This window comes from Salmo trutta, chromosome 2, assembly GCF_901001165.1.
Source record: "Salmo trutta chromosome 2, fSalTru1.1, whole genome shotgun sequence".
NCBI lineage: Eukaryota > Metazoa > Chordata > Actinopteri > Salmoniformes > Salmonidae > Salmo > Salmo trutta.
Window position 1 is genome coordinate 27,118,044 of NC_042958.1, and position 22,273 is coordinate 27,140,316.

The window sequence follows — 22,273 nt, forward strand, 5'->3', positions numbered from 1 at the left end:
AGTTAGATATGAAAGAATTTGCACATTTATCAAAGCATGTCAAAAATGCACTAAGGCAGCACCTGTTGTTTTGTACATTATCTGGAGTTTCAGTCTTCCTCCCACTCTTCTTGCTGATAGAGCAGAGAGGCATGGCTGGATACGAGCTATCTGTTGTTGTGTCTGGGAGTAAGGCCAGTCTCTGTGGTTTCACCTTATGAGAAGGTTGTAGGTGTGTGTGTGTGTGTGTGTGTGTGTGTGTGTGTGTGTGTGTGTGTGTGTGTGTGTGTGTGTGTGTGTGTGTGTGTGTGTGTGTGTGTGTGTTCATGGGATTACATGTGAAATGACAGAATGATCTGAATCTGTCCCAGCATCTCTCTCTTTTTATTTTTATAAAATATAGTTGTTACATAAGTATTCAGCTCCCTGAGTACATACATGTTAGAAACACATTTGACAGTAGTTACAGCTATGACTGGTTCAGTCTCTAAGAGATTTCCACACCCGGATTGTGCAAATTTGGCCTATTATTCTTTCTACATTTCTTCGAGCTCTGTCAAGGTGTTGGGGATCATGGCAATACAGGAATGTTCAAGTCTTGCCATAGTATTTCAAGCAGATGTAAGGCCTGCTAGCTGTCTGAATCGCCGTGCCTCCAGCTCACCTAGCTACTCACTGGACCCTATGATCACTTGGCTACACATGCCTCTCCATAATGTCAATATGCCTTGTCTATTGTTGTTTTGGTTAGTGATTTTTGTTTTATTTCACTGTAGAGCCTCCAGCCCTGCTCAATTTGCCTTAGCTAGCCCTTTTGTTCCACCCCCCCCACACATGCGGTGACCTCACCTGGCTTAAATGGTGCCTCAAGAGAAAAAACGTCTCTCATCGTCACTCAATGCCTAGGCTTACCTCCACTGTACTCACATCCTACCACCCCATTGTCTGTACATTATGCCTTGAATCTACTCTTGCGCGCCCAGAAATCTGCTCTTTTTACTCTTTGATCCAAACGCACTAGACGACCAGTTCTTATAGCCTTTAGCCGTACCCTTATCCTACTCCTCCTCTGTTCCTCTGGTGATGTAGAGGTCCCATTCCCCAGGCACTCTCATTTGTTGACTTCTGTAACCGTAAAAGCCTTGGTTTCACGCATGTTAACATTAGAAGCCTCCTCCCTAAGTTTGTTCTATTCACTGCTTTAGCACACTCTGCCAACCCGGATGTCTTAGCCGTGTCTGAATCCTGGCTTAGGAAAGTCACCAAAAATCCAGATATGTCCATCCCTAACTATAACATTTTCCGACAAGATATAACTGCCAAAGGGGTCAGAGTTGCAATCTACTGCAGAGATAGCCTGCAGAGTTCTGTCATAGTATCCAGGTCTGTGCCCAAACAATTCGAGCTTATACTTTTAAAAATCCAACTTTCCAGCAAAAGTCTCTCACCGTTGCCGCTTGTTATAGACCCCATTCAGCCCCCAGCTGTGCCCTGGACACCATGTGTGAATTGATCACCCCCCCCATCTATCTTCAGAGTTCGTACTGTTAGATGACCTAAACTGCGACATGCTTAACACCCCGGCCATCCTACAATCTAAGCTAGATGCCCTCAATCTCACACAAATTATCAAGGACCATACCAGGTACAACCCTGAATCCGTAACTATGGGCACCCTCTTTGGTATCATCCTGACCAACTTGCCCTCCAAATACGCCCCTGCTGTCTTTAACCAGGATCTCAGTGATCACTGCCTGCGTGTGTAATGGGTCCGCGGTCAAACGACCACCCATCATCACTGCCAAACACTCCCTATAACACTTCAACGAGCAGGCCTTTCTATTCGACCTGGCCCGGGTATCCTGGAAGGATATTGACCTCATCCCGTCAGTAGAGGATGCCTGGTTGCTCTTCAAAAGTGCTTTCCTCACCATCTTAAATATGCATGCCCCATTCAAAAAATTTAGAACTAAGTACAGATATAGCCCTTGCTTCACCCCAGACTTGACTGCCCTTGACCAGTACAAAAACATCCAGTGGCATTCTGCATTAGCATCGAATAGCCCCCGCAATATGCAACTTTCAGGGAGAAGTCAGGAACTAATATACTCAGTCAGTTAGGAAAGCTAAAGCTAGATTTTTCAAACAGAAATGTGCTTTCTGTAGCACTAATTCCAATATGTTTTGGGAAACTGTAAAGTCCATGGAGAATAAGAGCACCTCCTCCCAGCTGCCCACTGCTCTGAAGATAGGCAACACTGTCACCACCGATAAATCTACGCTAATCGATCATTTCAATAAACATTTTTCTACGGCTGGCCATGCTTTCCACCTGGCTACCCCTACCCCAGCCAACATCTCAGCACCTCCTGCAGCAACTTGCCCAAGTCCACCCCCCTCCGCTTCTCCTTCACCCAAACCCAGACAGCTGATGTTCTGAAAGAGCTGCAAAATCTGGATCCCTACAAATCAGCCGGGCTAGACAATCTGGGCCCTCTCTTTCTAAAATGATCCACCGAAATTGTTGCAACCCCTCTTACTAGCCTGTTCAACCTCTCTTTCGTATCATCTGAGATCCCCAAAGATTGGAAAGCTGCCGTGGTCATCCCCCTCTTCAAAGGGGGATGACCGACTCTTTTCTATGTATATATCAATGATGTCGCTCTTGCTGCTGGTGATTCTCTGATCCACCTCTACGCAGACGACACCATTCTGTATCCATCTGGCCCTTCTTTGGACACTGTGTTAACCAACCTCCAAATGAGCTTCAACGCCATACAACACTCCTTCTGTGGCCTCCAACTGCTTTTAAATGCTAGTCAAACTAAGTGCATGACTAGCATCACTACTCTGCACGGTTCTGATCTAGAATATGTGGACAACTACAAATACCTAGGTGTCTGGTTAGACTGTAAACTCTCCTTCCAGACTTACATTAAGCATCTCCAATCCAAAATTAAATCTAGAATCGGCTTCCTATTTCGCAACAAAGCCTCCTTCACTCATGCTGCCAAACATACCCTCGTAAAACTGACTATCCTACCGATCCTTGACTTCGGCGATGTAATTTACAAAATAGCCTCCAACACTCTACACAGCAAATTGGATATAGTCTATCACAGTGCCATCCGTTTTGTCATCAAAGCCCCATATACTACCCACCACTGCGACCTGTATGCTCTCGTTGGCTGGCCCTCGCTACATATTCGTCGCCAAACCCACTGGCTCCAGGTCACCTATAAGTCTTTGCTAGATAAAGCCCCGCCTTATCTCAGCTCACTGGTCACCATAGCAACATCCGTAGCACACGCTCCAGCAGGTATATTTCACTGGTCATCCCCAAAGCCAACACTTACTTTGGCCGCCTTTCCTTCCAGTTCTCTGCTGCCAATGACTGGAACGAATTGCAAAAATCACTGAAGCTGGAGTCTTATATGTCCCTCTCTAACTTTAAGCATCAGCTGTCAGAGCAGCTTACCGATCACTGTACCTTGTATCAGCCAATTTGTAAATAGCCCACCCAACTACCTCATCCCCATATTATTACTTGCTCTTTTGCACCCCAGTATCTCTACTTGCACATCATCATCTGCACATCAATCACTCCAGTATTAATGCTAAGTTGTAATTATTTTCCTCTATGGCCTATTTATTGCCTACCTCCCTACATCTGCACACACTGTACATATTTTTTTCAATTTTTCTTTTCTATTGTGTTATTGACTGTACGTTTGTTTATGTGTAACTCTGTTGTTGTTTTTGGTCGCACTGCTTTGCTTCATCTTGGCCAGGTCGCAGTTGTAAATGAGAACTTGTTCTCAACTGGCCTAATTGGTTAAATAAAGGTGAAATTTAAAAAAAACATTGAAATAAAAAGCTGTAACTTGGCAACTTAGGAACATTCAGTGTCGTCTTGGTAAGCAACCAGTGTAGATTTGACATTGTGTTGTAGGTTATTGTCCTGCTGAAAGGTGAATTCCTCTCCCCCAGTGTCTGGTGTAAATCAGAATGAAGCAGGTTATTCTTTATAATTGTGCCTGTGCTTAGCCCTATGCTGTTTATTTTTATCCTGAAAAACTCCCCAGTGTCAAGCATACCCACACCATGATGCAGCCACCATCACGCTTAAAAATAAGGAGGATGTGTTGTGTTGGATTTGCCCCAAACATAAGACTTTGCATTTAGGCCAAAAATAGTATTCCTGGTCTTTGTGGTTGAATCTGTGCTTGAAACTCAATACTTGAATGAGGGACCTTACAGATGTTGTATGTAGGGGGGACAGAGGAAGGGTTAGTCATTTAAAAATCATATCAACCCCTATTATTTCACACAGAGTCCATGTAACTTTTTATCTGATTTGAGTTTTTATATTAATCTTACACATTTTTATTCCAGTTTGACAGAGTATTTTGTGTATATTATTGACTTTTTTTCTATTAAATCTATTTTAATCCCACTTTGTAACAAAATACAATTTGAAGAATAATCAACGGGTCTGAATACTTTTGCAAGGCACTAAGTGAACAAAACATTAAGGACAAATGCTCTTTCCATGACAGACTCACCAGGTGAATCCAGGTGAAAGCTATGATCCCTTATTGATGTCACTTGTTAAATCCACTTCAATCAGTGTAGATGAAGGGGAGGAGACAGGTTAAAGGATTTATCGTGTGTATCAAGAATGGTCCACCACCCAAAGGACATACAGCCAACTTGACACAACTGTGGGAAGCATTGGAGTCAACATGGGCCAGCATCCCTGTGGAATGCTTTTGACAGCTTGTAAAGTCCTTCCCCCGACGAATTGAGGCTGTTCTGAGGGAAAAAGGGGGCGGGCAACTAAATATTAGGAAGGTGTCTTTCACGTTTTGTACACTCAATGTATATCACTCTGTCCCCTCAAGCTAACCCTAGTCATTAGGCCACAGCGTCCACATGACCAGATCTAACCCCCGACTCCCAGGGGCCTGTAGTGGGGTTAAGGCATTTGTTTGTTTCCGTTTGGGTGCTCTCTCCGATACCTTTCCATGCCCTGTCCCACCGTATGTCACCCTCCCAGCCATGTCACAGTCACAGGGAGCGTGCAGTGATGTGCACTACAGAGGGCTGATAGGAGCTGGCGGACAATTAGCCAGCTTGTTGTTAACAATGGTCACAATACCAGCATGGGCATGTAGAGGGGGATCTCAAAGCACAGGCCATCCCTTCATAGGGCATATATTCACCAATAGCAGTTCTGGTGGTGGGTATTAAAAGCAAAATGGTGTGTGTGAGTGTATGAGCCTATTATTTGTCCTACCCCTGCTCTTTCAGAGTGGCCTGGTGTCCCTCTCTTGTCAGGAGAGCAGATTGAGCCTCATCTCCCTCTCTGTGACACACCAGATGGTCCCAGATTGACAAATCAATTACCGCAGGCTGAGGCTCCACCTCAGAGACAGCCAGAGGGACTTCACTAACAAACCTCCCCATGTACACCGCCTCCACCCTGGGACCAAACCCCCCTCCCCTGCCTTCAATAATCAGGGCCTGGCATCACATGAATCGCCTGGCATCAATATGGCTGACTTACATGGAGAGCTAGGAGAACTGAACCAAACCACAGTGAGGGGGTGTGTTGTGTACCCACATGGCTACACCAGAAAGGATTTAGCTGGAGAGCACTGCTGCCATCTCTTTCTGGTGGTGTCTCAAATGGCACCCTATTCCATATTTAGTGCACCCCTTGGGCTCAGGTCAAACATAGTGCACTATGCAGGGAATAGGGTGCAATTAGGGTGCAATTTGGGTCGTAGGCTCTGTCTCAGTTGCGGAGGAGGACGGAGGTTTGAGGAACTTAATCCGAGGAGAACAAACAACAGCACAGCCCGAGGCAGGTATTGAGAAAGAAGCATCTGGGTCGACTGACTGGAGTTGATGGCTAAAACGTGTTCTTCACTGCCCCCTAGTGGTGAGATTAAGACATTGCAAGGAGGTGGACCGATGATAAAAGGTGGTTTTCTGGTAGGTTTTTAGGAAGAAGTTGTTGTGACCAATAAAGTTCTTTATCAATCACAGATAAACCTACACCATATTGAGCGAGAATGAAGTGGCTGTATTTTATATTTTCATGTCCATCCCTGCTTGTACAGTAATAAAGAAACGGAGTGATGACATACTGACTCAGTCCAACGATTTCATGGCCTTTCCTTATTAGTAGCCATCTTAAGGTTTGTGATGCATTCAATTTAGAAACATTCCATTCAGGATGAGGAGGAAGAAGGGGCTGGGATGCAGAATGTTGGATTCAGAGTGGATATAAAAACTGGGCGATGTCATTGTGACGGTGGTGGCAGATTCTAAAAGCACATAGTATAGGCCTAAATTTAGTGGAAGTCTCTCTATCTCTGGAAAGTAGAGAACAATGTCTGGCTACTCTAGCTCTCATATCCCTCAATTACTCATCCATCTATCCCCGCATTCCTCATACTACCCCTTTATTACACATCTCTCCATCCACCCTGCAGCCAGCCATTGACAGCAGAGCTGATGTCCCTGTGGAGAGATTAGACTCATGACAGCACAACAAAGAAGAATTATACCTCTTATACCAGGCTCTGCCAGTGCTGCACTGCGTTGCGACAAACTCAAATGTAATGTATAGGTTTAACTGGAGCCAAGGAGGATCAACATAATATATGATCGACCCACTTTGCCTGCGTAGTTCCCTGGCAGTGATGTAAAAGCAATTTATATATGTCCGTAAAAATGTGTGAGCTAATGAAATAAGACGACGCGGAGGCAAAACCCAATGAGCTTATGAGAGAGCTGGCAAGGCAAGCAGCGCATGTGGCCTCAAAAGAGAATAGCCTACCTGTGGATGAGAGAGAGAGGGAGAGGAGGCCGAAAGAGAGAGAATAGAGAGGGAGAGAGAGGATGGCAGGATACAAGCCCAGGGAATTGAGAGAGAGTGCTTCTGCATTTTTCTGGAATCAATATTGTCTCGTTTCTGAATCAAGGAGCGGCACAGAGGGCAGTAGAGATTGAAGTAGAGTACCAGGTGCAGTGATTGTTGAAGTATTACTAGATCGTTGATCTACTCAAGTTTGTTTGGGGTTTATTTGAGGTTCCTGGCTAGCTAACACACACAGACACACTATTAATTATGAAATAGGTTTCTCCTAAAGAGCATGTTCAAAACGCTCATCAAGATGGCCTAATTAGTATCTAACTCACCAGAGCCAGGGACTCTATCGGGGGAATTCATGTTAACAGGTTTTGCTAGTGTGTGTGTGTGTGTGCATGCGCATGTGTATGTGCAAGCTACTGTACTAGATTCTATAGAAGAGAATTGATGAGAGGTTGTAAAACCGCTATCTCCTCCATCTCCCAAATTAATCAGAACACCTTGTTCTCCTCCACACACACAAACTCTGCGGGAATTGTCAGATCACATTCGTGCTAACATGCTACCTCTAACGTCAGATGGCTTCTTCTCTGTTTCTGGGGATGTGTGAAACGTACTCCTCAGACTTAAGTGACTCACGTCGCCTCATTAGCTAGCTTTTGATCGGCTAAGTTGCTTGAGGAGGGCGATCACGTGTTCCAGCCAGGTACGGACCGAATTGGGAGGAAGTGGTACTCACTAAGCAAGCATCCCATCATGCTTAGGGTCACATACACTTAATGATCAAAAGTATGTGGATACATTCTCATCGAACATCTTATTCCAAAATCGTGGGCATTAATATGGAGTTGGTTCTCCTTTTGCTGCTTCTAGGAAGGCTTTCCACTAGATGTTAGAACGTTGCTGTGGGGACTTGCTTCCATTCAGCCACAAGAGCATTAGTGAGTTCGGGCACTGATGTTGGGCGATTAGGCCTGGCTCGCAGTCGGCGTTCCAATTCATCCCAAAGGTGTTCGATGGGGTTGAGGTCAGGGCTCTGTTCAGGCCAGTCAAGATCTTCCACACCGATCTCGACAAATTTCTGTATGAACCTCGCTTTGTGCACAGGGGCATTGTCATGCTGAAACAGGAAAGGGCCTTCCCCAAACTGTTGCCACAAAGTTGGCAGCAACGAATCGATTAGAATGTCATTGTATGCTGTAGCATTAAGATTTCCCTTCACTGGAACTAAGGGGCCTAGGCCAAACCATGAAAACAGCCCCAGACCATTATTCCTCCTCCACCAAACTTTACAGTTGGCACTATGCATTGGGGCAGGTAGCGTTCTCCTGGCATCCACCAAACCCAAATTCGTCCGTCAGACTGCCAGATGGTGAAGTGTGATTCATCACTCCAGAAAACGCGTTTCGCCTGCTCCAGAGTCCAATGGCGGTGAGCTTTACACCACTCCAGCTGACGCTTGGCATTACGCATGGTGATCTTGGCCATGGAATCCCATTTCATGAAGCTTCCGACGAACAGTCCTTGTGCTGATGTTGCTTCCAGAGGCAGTTTGGAACTCGGTAGTGAGTGTTGCAACCAAGGATGGACGATTTTTACACGCTACATGCTTCAGCACTTGGCGGTCCCGTTCTGTGAGGTTGTGTGGCCTACCACTTCGGGGCTGAGCTGTTGTTGCTCTTAGATGTTTCCACTTCACAATAACAGCACTTACAGTTGACCGGGGCAGGTCTAGCAGTGCATCATTTTGATGAACTGACTTGTTGGAAAGGTGGCATCCTATGATGGTTCCATGTTGAAAGTCACTGAGCTCTTCAGTAAGTCCATTCTACTGCCAATGTTTGTCTATGGAGATTGCATGGTTGTGTGCACCTGTCAGCAACGGGTGTGGCTAAAATAGCTGAATCCACTCATTTGATGTCCACATACTTGTGTATATATAGTGTTTAAAAATGCCCAGCTGCACATTATTTTGGCTACCATGGCTAGAAGAAGAGATCTCAGTGACTTTGAAAGAGGGGTCTCAAAGGAGCATGGGGGTTTAAAGTGTGTCTCTGTCACCAGATCTCAACCCAATTGAACACTTATGGGAGATTCTGGAGTGGCACCTGAGACTGTGTTTTCTACCACAATCAACAAAACACCAAATAATGGAATTCCTTGTGGAAGAATGGTGTCGCATCCCTCCAATAGAGATCCAGACACTTTAGAATCAATGCGAAGGTGCATTGAAGCTGTTCTGGCGGCTCTTAGTGGCCTAACACCCTATTAAGACACTTTATGTTGGTGTTTACTTTATTTTGGCAGTTACCTGTATGTGTTAATTTACGATCTGAGGTCCGCTTTTAAACTTTGCCCCTGCTCCGTTTTGATAAAAAGTGGACCACCTCTGATTTGGAAAAAATGTCAGAATGACGTACTGGTAGGTCCTATTGAATCATGTACCAACCACTGCACAGAGGCTATTAAAAAACGGGTGGAGAATAGAGGGCCAGGCCCCTGAATTTCCAAATGAGAAAACAATTAGCTCATTTCTATAATTCATGACAAGCAGACCACAGTGTGGAAGGCTACAAGCCAAGTCTGTGTCCCTAATGGCACCCTATTCCCGACATAGTGCACTTATTTTGACCAGAGCCCTATGGCGCCAGGTCAAAAGTAGCCACTATGTAGGGAATAGGGTGCCATTTGGGTTGCAGCCCCAGACTCCCAGGGTGAGTGTTTGAAGTGAAATGCGCCATATGCTGCTGGTGTTTTTCTATCAGGTCTTGTGTGGTTCCAGAACAGCCCCTGATCTCCCTCTCACAGGGCCTGTAGGGGATGAGGTATGGGGCTGTCCATTATGAGCCATGAATCATTGATGTCACCTCAGTGTTTTAGTCTTTTCTTTATGCAGGTGGGCTGCTAGTGTCAGGACAGGAGCAGGGGGGTTGGGAGAGGCTTTTCTGGGTTGCTTGAGTCAGTCAGTGTGGACGTTTACCTAAGGCATTTCTACCCACATTTTCTCAGTTAATATCCATGTTTTTTTCAAATGGCGATTGATAGGCATTAATTAGCATAATTAATCTCTGTGCTCAAGAAAAGATTGGCTTCATCCCTCCTGTTCCCTGGATCATTTTCAATAAGGAATTATTCTGTTTGATTTATACCCCAAAAAACGAAGAATTTCAGGAATGACAGATGGCATGCCTCATACATGTCAACCGTCCAAATTCCATGACATTTGTTTGACAAGAGCATAAAAACACCACTCGCATACCAAGTCAGAGGACATTTTATTTGACAATTTAACTGCTTTAACAGACCAATATATAACAGCAAACAGAGGGCTGTATTTCCCACCAGAGGAGCAGGCTAGTTGACAGTTACGAGGAGCGATGTGCCACTGGCCCCCATGCATCCATCTCTAACATTAGCCATGCCTGGTGCTTGGAGGGGGAGAGGGAGATGGGCAAAATGATAGCATTTACCTTCTGTTGGACTCTAATAACATTATCTACGTCACCAGCTCACTCTGACTGCATAAGTACAGAACAGGTATGATCAACTGCAAAGGAACAGGAGTGTTCAACACTATCCTAGCTGACATAAAGGCACCATTTGTTCAGGGTACTGTAAATAAATAAGAGAATACATGTTCTCACACATGTTCTCTCTGTATTGATAGGCAGTTTGTGTCATTATGTGTGTAGTATTGTTCCGGGATTCCTCCGATGGAATTGAGGAGTACACCACATCAGTCATTGGCTTCATCAATAAGTGCATCGATGACGTCGTCCCCACAGTGACCGTACGCACATACCCCAACCAGAAGCCATGGATTACAGGCAACATCCACACTGAGCTAAAGGCTAGAGCTGCAGCTTTCAAGGAGCGGGACTCTAACCCGGAAGCTTATAAGAAATCCCGCTATGCCCTCCGACGAACCATCAAACAGGCAAAGCGTCAATACAGGATTAAGATCGAATCGTACTACACCGGCTCTGACACTCGTCGGAAGGCAGGGCCTGCAAACCATTACAGACTAAAAAAGGGAAGCACAGCTGAGAGCTGCCCAGTGACACGAACCTACCAGACAAGCTAAACCACTTCTATGCTCGCTTTGAGGCAAATAACACTGAAACATACATGAGCGCATCAGCTGTTCTGGACGACTGTGTGATCACGGTCTCCGCAGCCGATGTGAGTAAGACCTTTAAACAGGTCAACATTCACAAGGCCGCAGGGCCAGACAGATTACCAGGACGTGTACTGCAAACATGCACTGACCAACTGGCAAATGTCTTCACTGACATTTTCAACCTCTCCCTGTCTGAGTCTATAATACCAACATGTTTTAAGCAGACCACCATAGTGCTTGTGCCCAAGAACACTAAGGTAACCTGCCTAAATGACTACCGACCTGTAGCACTCACGTCTGAAGCCATGGTGCTTTGAAAGGCTGCTCATGGCTCACATCAACACCATTATCCCAGAAACCCTAGACCCACTGCAATTTGCATACCGCCCCAACAGATCCACAGATGATGCAATCTCTGTTGCACTCCACACTGCCCTTTCCCACCTGGACAAAATCAACACCTATTTGAGAATGCTATTCATTGACTACAGCTCAGCATTCAACACCATAATGCCCTCAAAGCTAATCAATAAGCTAAGGACCCTGGGACTAAACACCTCCCTCTGCAACTGGATCCTGGACTTCCTGACTGGCCACCCCCAGGTGGTAAGGGTAGGTAACAACACATCCGCCACGCTGATCCTCAACACAGGGGCCCCTCAGGGGTACGTGCTCAGTCCCCTTCTGTACTACCTGTTCACTCATGACTGCACGGCCAGGCACGACTCCAACACCATCATTACGTTTGCCGATGACACAACAGTGGTAGGCCTGATCACCGACAACGACAAGACAGCCTATATGGAGGAGGTCAGAGACCTAGCTGTGTGGTGCCAGGACAACAACCTTTCCCTCAACATGATCAAGACAAAGGAGATGATTGTGGACTACAGGAAAAAGAGGACCAAGCACGCCCCCATTATCTTCGACGGGGCTGCAGTGGAGCAGGTTGAGAGCTTCAAGTTCCATGATGTCCACATCACCAACAAACTAACATGGTCCAAGCACACCAAGACAGTCATGAAGAGGGCATGACAAAACCGATTCCCCCTCAGGAGACTGAAAAGATTTGGCATGGGTCCTCAGATCCTCAAAAGGTTCTACAGCTGCACCATCGAGATTATCCTGACTGGTTGCATCACTGCCTGGTATGGCAACTGCTCGGCCTCTGACCGCAAGGCACTACAGAGGGTAGTGCGAAAGGCCCAGTACATCACTGGGGCCAAGCTTCCTGCCATCCAGGACCTCTATACCAGGCGGTGTCAGAGGAAGGCCCTAAAAATTGTCAAAGACCCCAGCCACCCTAGTCATAGACTGTTCTCTCTGCTACCGCACGGCAAGCAGTACCGGAGTGCCAAGTCTAGGTCCAAGAGGCTTCTAAACAGCTTCTACCCCCAAGCCATAAGACTCCTGAACACCTAATCAAATGACTACCCAGACTATTTGCATTGCTCCCCTCCCCCTCTTTTACACTGCTGCTACTCTCTGTTGTTATCATCTATGCATAGTCACTTTAATAACTCTACTTACATGTACATATTACCTCAACTAACCGGTGCCCCTGCACATTGACTCTGTACTGATACCCCCCCTGTATATAGTCTCACTATTGTTATTTTACTGCTGCTCTTTAATTACTTGTTACTTTTATTTCTAATTCTTATCTGTATTTTTTTTTAACTGGATTGTTGGTTAGGGGCTCGTAAGTAAGTATTTCGCTGTAGGGTCTACACCTGTTGTATTCGGCGCATGTGACTAATAACATTTGATTTGATTTGTGCATCAAAATAACCTGTCAAAACTTTTCCTAGGCCAAGATCCATCAATTACTGTATTGGAACTGACTAACATTTTTGTCTACAGTATACACCTTTGGATGTTGCATGATCCAGAGTCAATGGTCAGCACCACACAGTGATTTAGTTCATACAGGAATTCACTGCCGTTCCAATCTGACTTTGACAATAGTGCAGTCTATGAGCTAATAGTCTATGAGCTAATAGAAGGTGGAATTTAAACCTATTTCATTGATGTTTGCTAGAGCCAGTGCACTCCACTTCAAGCTCGCCGCATGATCAAAGATGGAACACTTCCTAGTCTGTCTTTTGCAGGAAAACCCATTCACTTAAAGAAATAACTAATTTGCCAGAGTACTTCATTCAAAGTTATCCTTTTTGTAAATGTGTGGTCACAGAGTGTGGAAGCAGGAGAGAGAATTAGGAAGTGAGGTGCCGAAGGAAGTGTTTGCAAGGCTATGTAAGCGTGTAAGTATTCCAAATGTCATCTGGCTTGTCGCCGTTATTAACGAGGTTCAAGCGGCAGTAGTGGATCATTTTCCATGGAAATTCAATGCATTTTAAATAGCAGGCAGCCGCATTATTCCAGGCCAGGATTTACATAAGGTAATTGCAGAATGCTGAAAGTACCATAGTGGGGCTAGTGACATAGATTTTTCTCTCTCCCTCCTTTCAGTAATAATATCAAGTCTATTAAATAGGCAATAAATACAAGGCAGTCTGTATCCGTACCCCCTGACAAATAATACTAGATCTCCAGATATACATGTATTTACCCTCAGCAGGCAGGCAGTGTAGTTCCTGGTAGGGCTATGACAGTGCCTGGTAGGCCTATGTCAGTGTCTGGTAGGCCTATAGTAAAATAGCGTCATCATCCAGACCTGGGCTACTGTAGTAGCCTACGCACCCAATACAGTCCCCCACCCATTTACCCCCTGAGAAGGCTGGAGTTAGGTACTACACACAGGGATCTGGGGAAATCAAACACACTGACACATTAATGAGGCGCATAAAGATAGACTGTGGGGCTGGGAAGGAAAAACAAAATGAAGGAGATGGAGAGATGGTTGAGGAAGAAAGGGGCAGACTGCTGTGAGAAAAGATTGCCCAATTAATCTCTGTAAACTGTTCATTTTCCTCTCAGACACTTATTGAAATGCAACTCGTTTAATGATAGTACCTTTAAGTTATTGTCCTACACCCATAATCTATGTTATGTTTTCCATACATATTGGAATTACCAGCGCTAGTTAGCCTGAGGTAATAGCCTTTGTGATTATGTCTGCATCCCAAATAGCACCCGATTCCCTATGGGCCCTGGTCAAAAGGAGTGCACTACATAGGGAATAGTGTGCCATTTGGGGCACAAGACCCAGCAGTGATCTGCCCAACGATGTCTCTCTACCAGACGAACTCAACAAATGTTATGCACACTAGGACAAAAACTACACCGAGTCGTGCATGAGGGCCTCCGCTGACAAAGGGGAGTGGGTGATCTCGCCCTATGAGTCCGACTTGTGTAAGGTTTTTAATCAGGTCAACACTCGTAAGGCTGCAGGGCCGGATGGTATTCCAGGACACGGTCTCAGAGCATGCGCAGAACATGCTGGTAGGTATATTCACAATCCTTTTCAGCCTCTCCTTGTCCCAGTCTGTAATCTCTACGTGTCTCAAGCTGACCACCATCATTCCTGTTCCCAAGAACTCTAAAGCTACCTGCCACAATGACTAATGCCCTGTAGCACTCACATCTGTAATCATGAAGTGCTTTGAAAGGCTGATTATGGCACACAACTCCATCATCCCAGAAACCCTAGACCCACTCCAATTTGCATACCGCCCCAACAGATCCAAAGACTACGCAACCACTATTGCACTCCACACTGCCCTCACCCACCTAGATACATGGAATGCCCATGTGAGAATTATATTTATTGACCACAGCTCAGCGTTCAACATCATAGTCAACTCCAAACTCATCACCAAGCTTGGGACCCTGGGACTGAACACCTCCCTCTGCAACTGGATCCTGGACTTCCTGACCCACCGACCCCAGGTGGCGGGGGTAGGAAACATCACCTCTGCCACGCTGACCCTCAACACGTAATCCCACAGGGGTGTCCCCTCCTGTATTCCCTGTTCACCCACGACTGTGTGGCCTTGTACGACTAACACCATCACCGGTTGATCACCGGCGACAATGAGACAGCCTACAGGGAGGTCGTCAGTGACCTGGCAGTGTTTTTTCTCATGTGTTTTTGGTTCTACTTGACTTTTTATTTACAGTACTACTGATATTGATTAATGCATTGTTAGGAAAGAGCAAGAAAGGCATTTCACTGTACTAGTGCATGTGACAAAAAAAACTTTAAATACACACACACACAGCAGGGGAAGGGACACTGCTAAATAGTCTCTCTCTCTGTGTAAGTCATTCAGGGCCACAGCAGCACTTCATATTATGACTTGTACTTTTTCATCAAAGCTGGCATTAGTGCAATTATCTAATTAGATGTCAATTATGCTACTACATCCTTGAGGATTGGAGCTGGATTTGACCTAATGCAGGGTTTCCCAAACGCGGTCCTCGGGACCCCAAGGGGTGCACGTTTTGGTTTTTGCCCTAGCACTACACAGCTGATTCAAATAATCAACTAATCATCAAGCTTTGTAGTGTTAGGGCAAAAACCAAAACGTGCACCTTTTGCGGTCCCGAGGACCGAGTTTGGGAAACACGGACCTAACTAGTAATGACTTTCAAAGACTGAATGGCTGCAGTTGCAAAAATACAGGGGCATAGACTACTGCAACTAAATAAAATAATCACTTAGCACTAATTGTGTGTTGTCATTACAGGCCTCCAGCAGAAAATCTTTGAAAAAGACAGCCTGTATCCCCAAATGAGACCCTATTCTGTATTTTACTTTGGACCAGAGCCCTATGGGACTTGGTCAGAAGTAGTGAACTACATAGGGAATAGGGTCTCATTTGGGACACAGGCATAATGGTTATTAAATGTGTGATTCATGAGTCATGGTTAAATTATAATTGTGTGAAGTCCCATTAGCTGTCAATGAGATGTTCACTGTAGCATAGAGACAATTAGCTGCTGTTGATTGGGACGCTAATTGAGATGCCTAGAAAGCAGATTCGCATGTTTCTTTATCGACATGTTCTGGTCAGAGCCGATATAGGAGGTCCACCTGCTGCTTTCAAACCTTCATCGGCACACTGTGTTTATTAGTCCAGTTCTGGCCCAGTTTACCTGCAATGGATTTATTTAGCCTTTATACAGGTCGATCCCATTGAGGTAAGAAAAATCTCTTACGAGGGAGACCTGTCCCAAGAAGGCAGAGAATCAGACAGACTTGTTACGTATACGACTGTACTGTAGTGAGTTACTAGTGTTATTCTTTGCCACCCTTAACAGAAAGTGAAAAAGTTACACTGTTGAGTCTGTCCCACTTAGTTTTTTTTATTAGACATAGCAATGTCACAAACAGCAGTTGGTCTGAAAAGTACATTCAAAATGTGCAGCTGACCGTGCGCCAAAATCCAGATACACTTTCAAAACCACTTCCTCTTTTGTAAGCATCAATATGTATTCTTGTGGACAATTCAGATTTACAAAATCATGTAGTGATATTTCACTTGAACCAACCACTCACCATCAAAGCATACATACGTGAATTACTATAAGGGACTTTGAACAATGACAATTTTTTTGATGTAGGTTGCTGTACATAATATTCAGAGGCTTTTTTTGCGTTCTACCTTCCTTTGCAGTCAACTTTAATTTAATGTAATACTATTTTTCCAGTACAATTTTCTCTCTAGTCCCAGTCCAGTTCATATTAGCTTAGGTAAGCAGAGGGATTGTAAAGCAGGCACTGAGGCCTAGCTCACTAAATAGGGAATAGAGTGCCATTTGGGACGCAACAATTGATCTGAAATAGTAATGCTAGGGTTGACTGCTATTCCCTGGCATCCTCATCTCTCTTGTCCTGTTTGCAGTAACTCCATGACACGATGGAAGAAAGGAAGAGAGGGAGGGAATCACCACTCAACACTTTACTTACATGTCCACTTTACAAATATGAAGAAGGCCTGTCACTAGCAGAGGCCTACCATACCAAGCACATTAGACTTCACAATGACACACATCTGTACACATTAGGGAAGATCTTAGGCTACAACCTAAATGGTTCCCTATTCGCTCTATAGTGCACTACATTTCATCTGATCAGATCCATATGGGACCTGGTCAAAAGTAGTGCACGACATAGGGAATAGGATGCCATTTGGGACACAAAATGGTCTTCAGCTCATTGTTCATCATAACATAAAGCAGTTTATTTACTGTTTTATCCCACCAAATACAGGTTTGTTTTGATGTTTCCCAAAGCCAGTCATGTGACATACTGACCACTGTTGATGATTTCACTGGGGTCAAAGGGTAGATCTGGGGGGGGGGGGGTCCAGTTAATTTCCCTGGAATGAATTTTATGGTGAATTATTTTGTCATTATAAAGTTGGGGAAATATAAGCAATACATATGAGTAATGTCCCATCCAGTTGATCCCCTCCAAGAGACCTCATATTTAATACTGATTCTGTATTCATCCATACCACTTGGGCTTTATTCTGCACATACAATAACATCACAGAAGTCAGAGGTAGGGCTGTGGCGGTCATGACATTTTGTCAGCCGGTTATTATCAAGCAAAAGGCTGCCCCTCTCATGGTAATTGACCGGTAATTAACAAGAAACTCAATTAGCATCTCCAGGCCTCCAGCATACAATCCGCTGGCTGATGCATGCCTTTGGAACAAAGACATTTTAAAAAAGCCTAATAAATCAATTCAATATATACCATCACAATAAATCCATTATTTAATTTAGTCAGATCTAAAGAAATATGATATGTAGAAAATATATTTCAGAAGAACAACATACTTACTGTATGTTAGTTATCTGGCTATGCTCTGTGACATAGGCTGTAGGCTTGTCCAATTAGCTGACAATATATGGTTATAAGTCCCATGCTATTATTTTATATGATTTTATAGTAAGAAGAGTATAATTGAACTTAGCTGAATAAAATAGAAAGGATATTTTTCCCACTACGGCGCGAGTGCGCATATGAAATGTCTATGTTGAGCATAAAAGTCATCATTTGAAACCAGTCCTATATGCTAGATTTAGAGTTATTTGGCAACTTTAGCTGTGAATGATACAAACCTTAGAATGACTTAGAAATCAAAACATGTATGGGCTGCATGGTGCGACTAATTGATGATTGATGATTGGAGAAAGTACCAAAAAAAAGCTTGCTCTGTTCCTTGCCTCAGACTGCACAGCTGTTCTACCATCAAGTGCTCATATTTTCACCCATCAGATTATTCTCAGTTTAATCTTGTCGTGACTAATATGTCAAATTAGCTCCGATTTAGAATGGCCCATTATTAAATGGGCAGGAACAGGGGGAAAATACATGTCATCTGTATGCACTTGAACAGCGAATGGAGGCAGCCCGCTTTCCCGACGGTCCGTTTTGTAGGCTACTTCGGTTTTATAGCGGAATTGTGCTTCATATGAGCAGCTGAGAAATAAATAAAAACACTTATTCCTCTACACGCATCAACCACTGTTTGAGGAGCATGCCCTCGCTGCCCGATTGGTGACATTCCACTAAAAACACTGTATGGCATTGGATCTCCAACCTTGATCCTGTGCTTCATTTGCCCCAAAAAGTGAAATCTGTTCGGGAACATCGCAACGAAACATATTTCCCTAAACTGTCTGCGCGCACGAGAAATTAATAAAGAGAGAGGAGGAGATGGAAATGCATGGTGGTGAGATATAGCTAAAGGTAATGTGTCACCCAATGAATTATGAAAATATTTTTCAAAAAAATCCCTATTACTAGGCTATTCAAAATCAAATACAAAATCAATAATTGTAGGCTAAACAGCCCTGCCCAATCAATGAACCAACACGTTCTCTCCAAGACTCATGGATAGACATGTTGGAGCGTAGCATAAGCTAACGTCCTATCCAGTATGCATAATAATACAGTCCAAACTCAAAAGGCTAGACAAATTATGTACCAAATACATCTTAAATCAGTTTTGTTTTATGTTTTTCTGCCATGGTAATATGTGGTAGACTATGAATTGTATAACAGCAGAATCATCATTTTTATTCAGTTTATTTTTTTAACGGGGCAGGGGCTTGGGCTCATAAGAATATGCATAAGCTCTAATATGCATATGGTTGTTTAGAATGAATCATCACCTTTGAAAGCGGTGGCCATTTCGTTGTGTTAGGCTTTGAAACAACATCCAAACCAACCATGTTTTACAATGTTTCAACCGGCTGTTGAACATCTTCAAATTGATCATCACAGTGAGGTGAGTTTTACACTGTATAGGCCCGCTGTTTTGATGATAAGTGTTTGATGTGATATTTCAATTGAATTTGCATTAATGTCAGAGTGGTTAGAGGGACAATAGAGCCCAGAGAACCAGGCCATTAGGATCAGATGGTAGTTAGCAAGTTGGGTACTACTAAAGCATGTCCAGAGTGCATAAAAGGAGATTACTGTGACTCAATTGTCACGTGGAATTTTACTGTGGTCATGACTCATGACTGCAGGTGTGGCAGTAATATGGTCACCACAACAGCCCTATCAGAGGTCAATGTTCCACAAAACTGAGAATATACAGTTCAGATGTTCAGCGTAATATTATTCCAACACAAAGCAATGAGAGTAGTCTTAATACACACAACCAAGCTTGGTCTTTACTATAACACATGGTAGTAGCAGGATATGGGCTTCCATTGATTTGACAGAGAGGGAGAGACCACCCCAGCCAGTCATTCAGTGGGTAGTTGTTGCTGTTTGAATGATCTGGAGTGGCGTCATCAGAGAAAGGAGGAAGTCACTCCGGCGGGCCACATGAATGTATCCCATAACACTCTTCTTCAGTTCCACTCCAGTCCAAAACAATGAAAGTAATCACCAAGCTCTTGTTGTGTGTTGTCTGTACTTAATACTGGCCTTAGGAATCCAGTGTAAAACAGTTATACCCTGAATACTCAAATCCACTGGATCACATCAAGGGAGATCCATCCACGCCATTCACACTGCACTCCGTCCATTGTCACGGCAATGACGGCACGATCCAGCCAGCTCACCAACCAACCAATCAACACCCTCCTCCTGAAGCAATGGCTCCGCCCTGCTACTCGCAGCAGGCATTGTAACCCAAGTGAATGAAATCTGTATTTATTTACATCATACTTAGCTCTCTCAAAATGTTAAGTGCAAAGTCGTTCACTAGCTTCCTTTATTAATCTTATTATCAAATGAACAATAATTACATTTTAGTTTTTCTTTCTTTAAATCGCTTGGTCCACAGGAGCAAAGTTTCAGTCACAAAAATAAGCAGTATTGGGTCCGACCAGTCACCAGACCATCCTCTTTCTCTCACAGGTCTCTTCATCAGGTGTTTCTTTTCTACCTGCCGAAGATGTTCTCATACTCCAGTAAGATGAGCTCAACAATCTGGTTCTGATATACCATGTGAACAGCGATGTTCCCAGTCTCGGTCTCAGGTCTGAGCAGGGTGGGGCCGAAGACGATCGCTACGCTCTGGGTCGTCATTCGGTTGGCCTCTCCATGGTCAATCACCCTGGAGAGACAGGAAGGAGAGGACAGAGTGAGATACAGGGACGGACTAGAAGGAGTAATCCCCCCCCAATTTAGACAGGCCCACTGGGCTAAAGATGGACCAGCCCATCTGACATTTTCCCGAACTGCCCTTTGATCCGATATGGTGAGATAGGCCTATCATTTAGAAATCACAATAGATATGTTGGTTGGTCAACAAAGGGTTCAGGTACATGCTGGAGACAAAACTTTACATGTATTATGTAAGCTACTGTTAGTATTCAAAAAACTTAATATGCAAAATGCGATAAAAATACTATGGGTAATATCGCAGCTTAGCCGAAATGTAGCAGGCCTTTTGCTTACCTTCTGAGATGTTTGAAGAGGCATTGCATTGTGTCGTGATTCGGTTTTGGCAACTGCTTGATTAAGTCTTTTATTAAGTTTACTCGCTGCTTGTAATCCGAGCATTCTGGAAGAGAGGGAAAAGTAAAAGTACACCATTAGTTTCACTACATAAGGAAAAACACATAATTTACATCAGGGATCATTAACTAGATTCAACTACGGGCCAATTTTTTCTTGAGAGGATGGTCAGGGGGCTAGAACATAATTACAAATAATTGTTAGACTTGAAATTGACTGCAAGAATCACAAACAGATAACATTTGACAAAAACATTATCATTTTAAACCTTGCTTACATCTGTAAACGATCACAATTACAGTACCAGTCAAAAGTTTGGACACACCTACTCATTCCAGGGCTTTTCTTTATTTTTTACTATTTTCTACATTGAAGAAATCATGTAGTAACCAAAAAAGTATTAAACAAATCAAAATATATTTTATATTTGAGAGTCTTCAAAGTAGCAACCCTTTGCCTTGATGACAGCTTTGCACACTCTTGGCATTATCAACCAGCTTCATGAGGTAGTCACCTGGAATGCATTTCAATTAACAGGTGTATCTTGTAAAAAGTTAATGTGTGGAATTTCTTTCCTTCTTAATGCATTTGAGACAATCAGTTGTGTTGTGACAAGGTATGGGGTGGTATAAAAAGATAGCCCTATTTGGTAAAAGACCAAGTCCATATTAAGGCAAGAACAGCTCAAATAAGAAAAGAGAAATGACAGTCTATCATTATTTTAAGACATGAAGATCAGTCAATGTGGAAAATTTCAAGAACTTTGAAAGTTTCTTCAAGTGCAGTCGCAAAAACCATCAAGCGCTATGATGAAACTGGCTCTCATGAGGACTGCCACAGGAAAGGAAGACCCAGAGTTACCTCTGCTGCAGAGGATACGTTCATTAGAGTTACTAGCCTCAGAAATTGCAGCCCAAATAAATGCTTCACAGAGTTCAAGTAACAGACATCTCAACATCAACTGTTCAGAGGAGACTGCGTGAATCAAACCTTCATGGTCGAATTGCTGTAAAGAAACCACTACTAAAGCACACCAATAAGAAGAAGAGACTTGCTTGGGCCAAGAAACATGAGCAATGGACATTAGACCAGTGGAAATCTGTCCTTTAGTCTGATGAGTCCAAATTTGAGATTTTTGGTTCCAACCGCCGTGTCGTTGTGAGACGCAGAGTAAGTGAACGGATGATCTCCGCATGTGTGGTTCCCACCGTGAAGCATGGAGGAGGTGTGATGGTGCTTTAATGTTGACACTGTCAGTGATTTATTGAGAATGCAAGGCACACTTAACAAGCATGGCTACCACAGCATTCTGCAGCAATATGCCATCTCATCTGGTTTGCGCTTAGCGGGACTATCATCTGTTTTTCAACAGGACAATAACCCAAAACACACC

The 22,273-nt window shown here is 43.9% G+C and overlaps 1 protein-coding gene across 4 annotated transcripts in view; it reads right to left on the reverse strand.

The window, feature by feature from the left end:
* Nucleotides 1-16,233: 16,233 nt before the first annotated feature.
* Nucleotides 16,234-22,273, reverse strand: part of LOC115153957 (rho GTPase-activating protein 12) — a 99,946-nt gene continuing 93,906 nt past the window's right edge. For all 4 annotated transcript variants that reach the window (XM_029699682.1, XM_029699698.1, XM_029699706.1 and 1 more), the window contains 2 exons: nucleotides 20,821-20,926; nucleotides 16,234-20,476 (listed from right to left, as the gene is read on the reverse strand). In XM_029699682.1, the coding sequence (XP_029555542.1) occupies nucleotides 20,302-20,476; nucleotides 20,821-20,926 (281 nt within the window). In that variant the 3' untranslated portion in view covers nucleotides 16,234-20,301. The remainder of the gene's footprint in view (nucleotides 20,477-20,820; nucleotides 20,927-22,273) is intronic.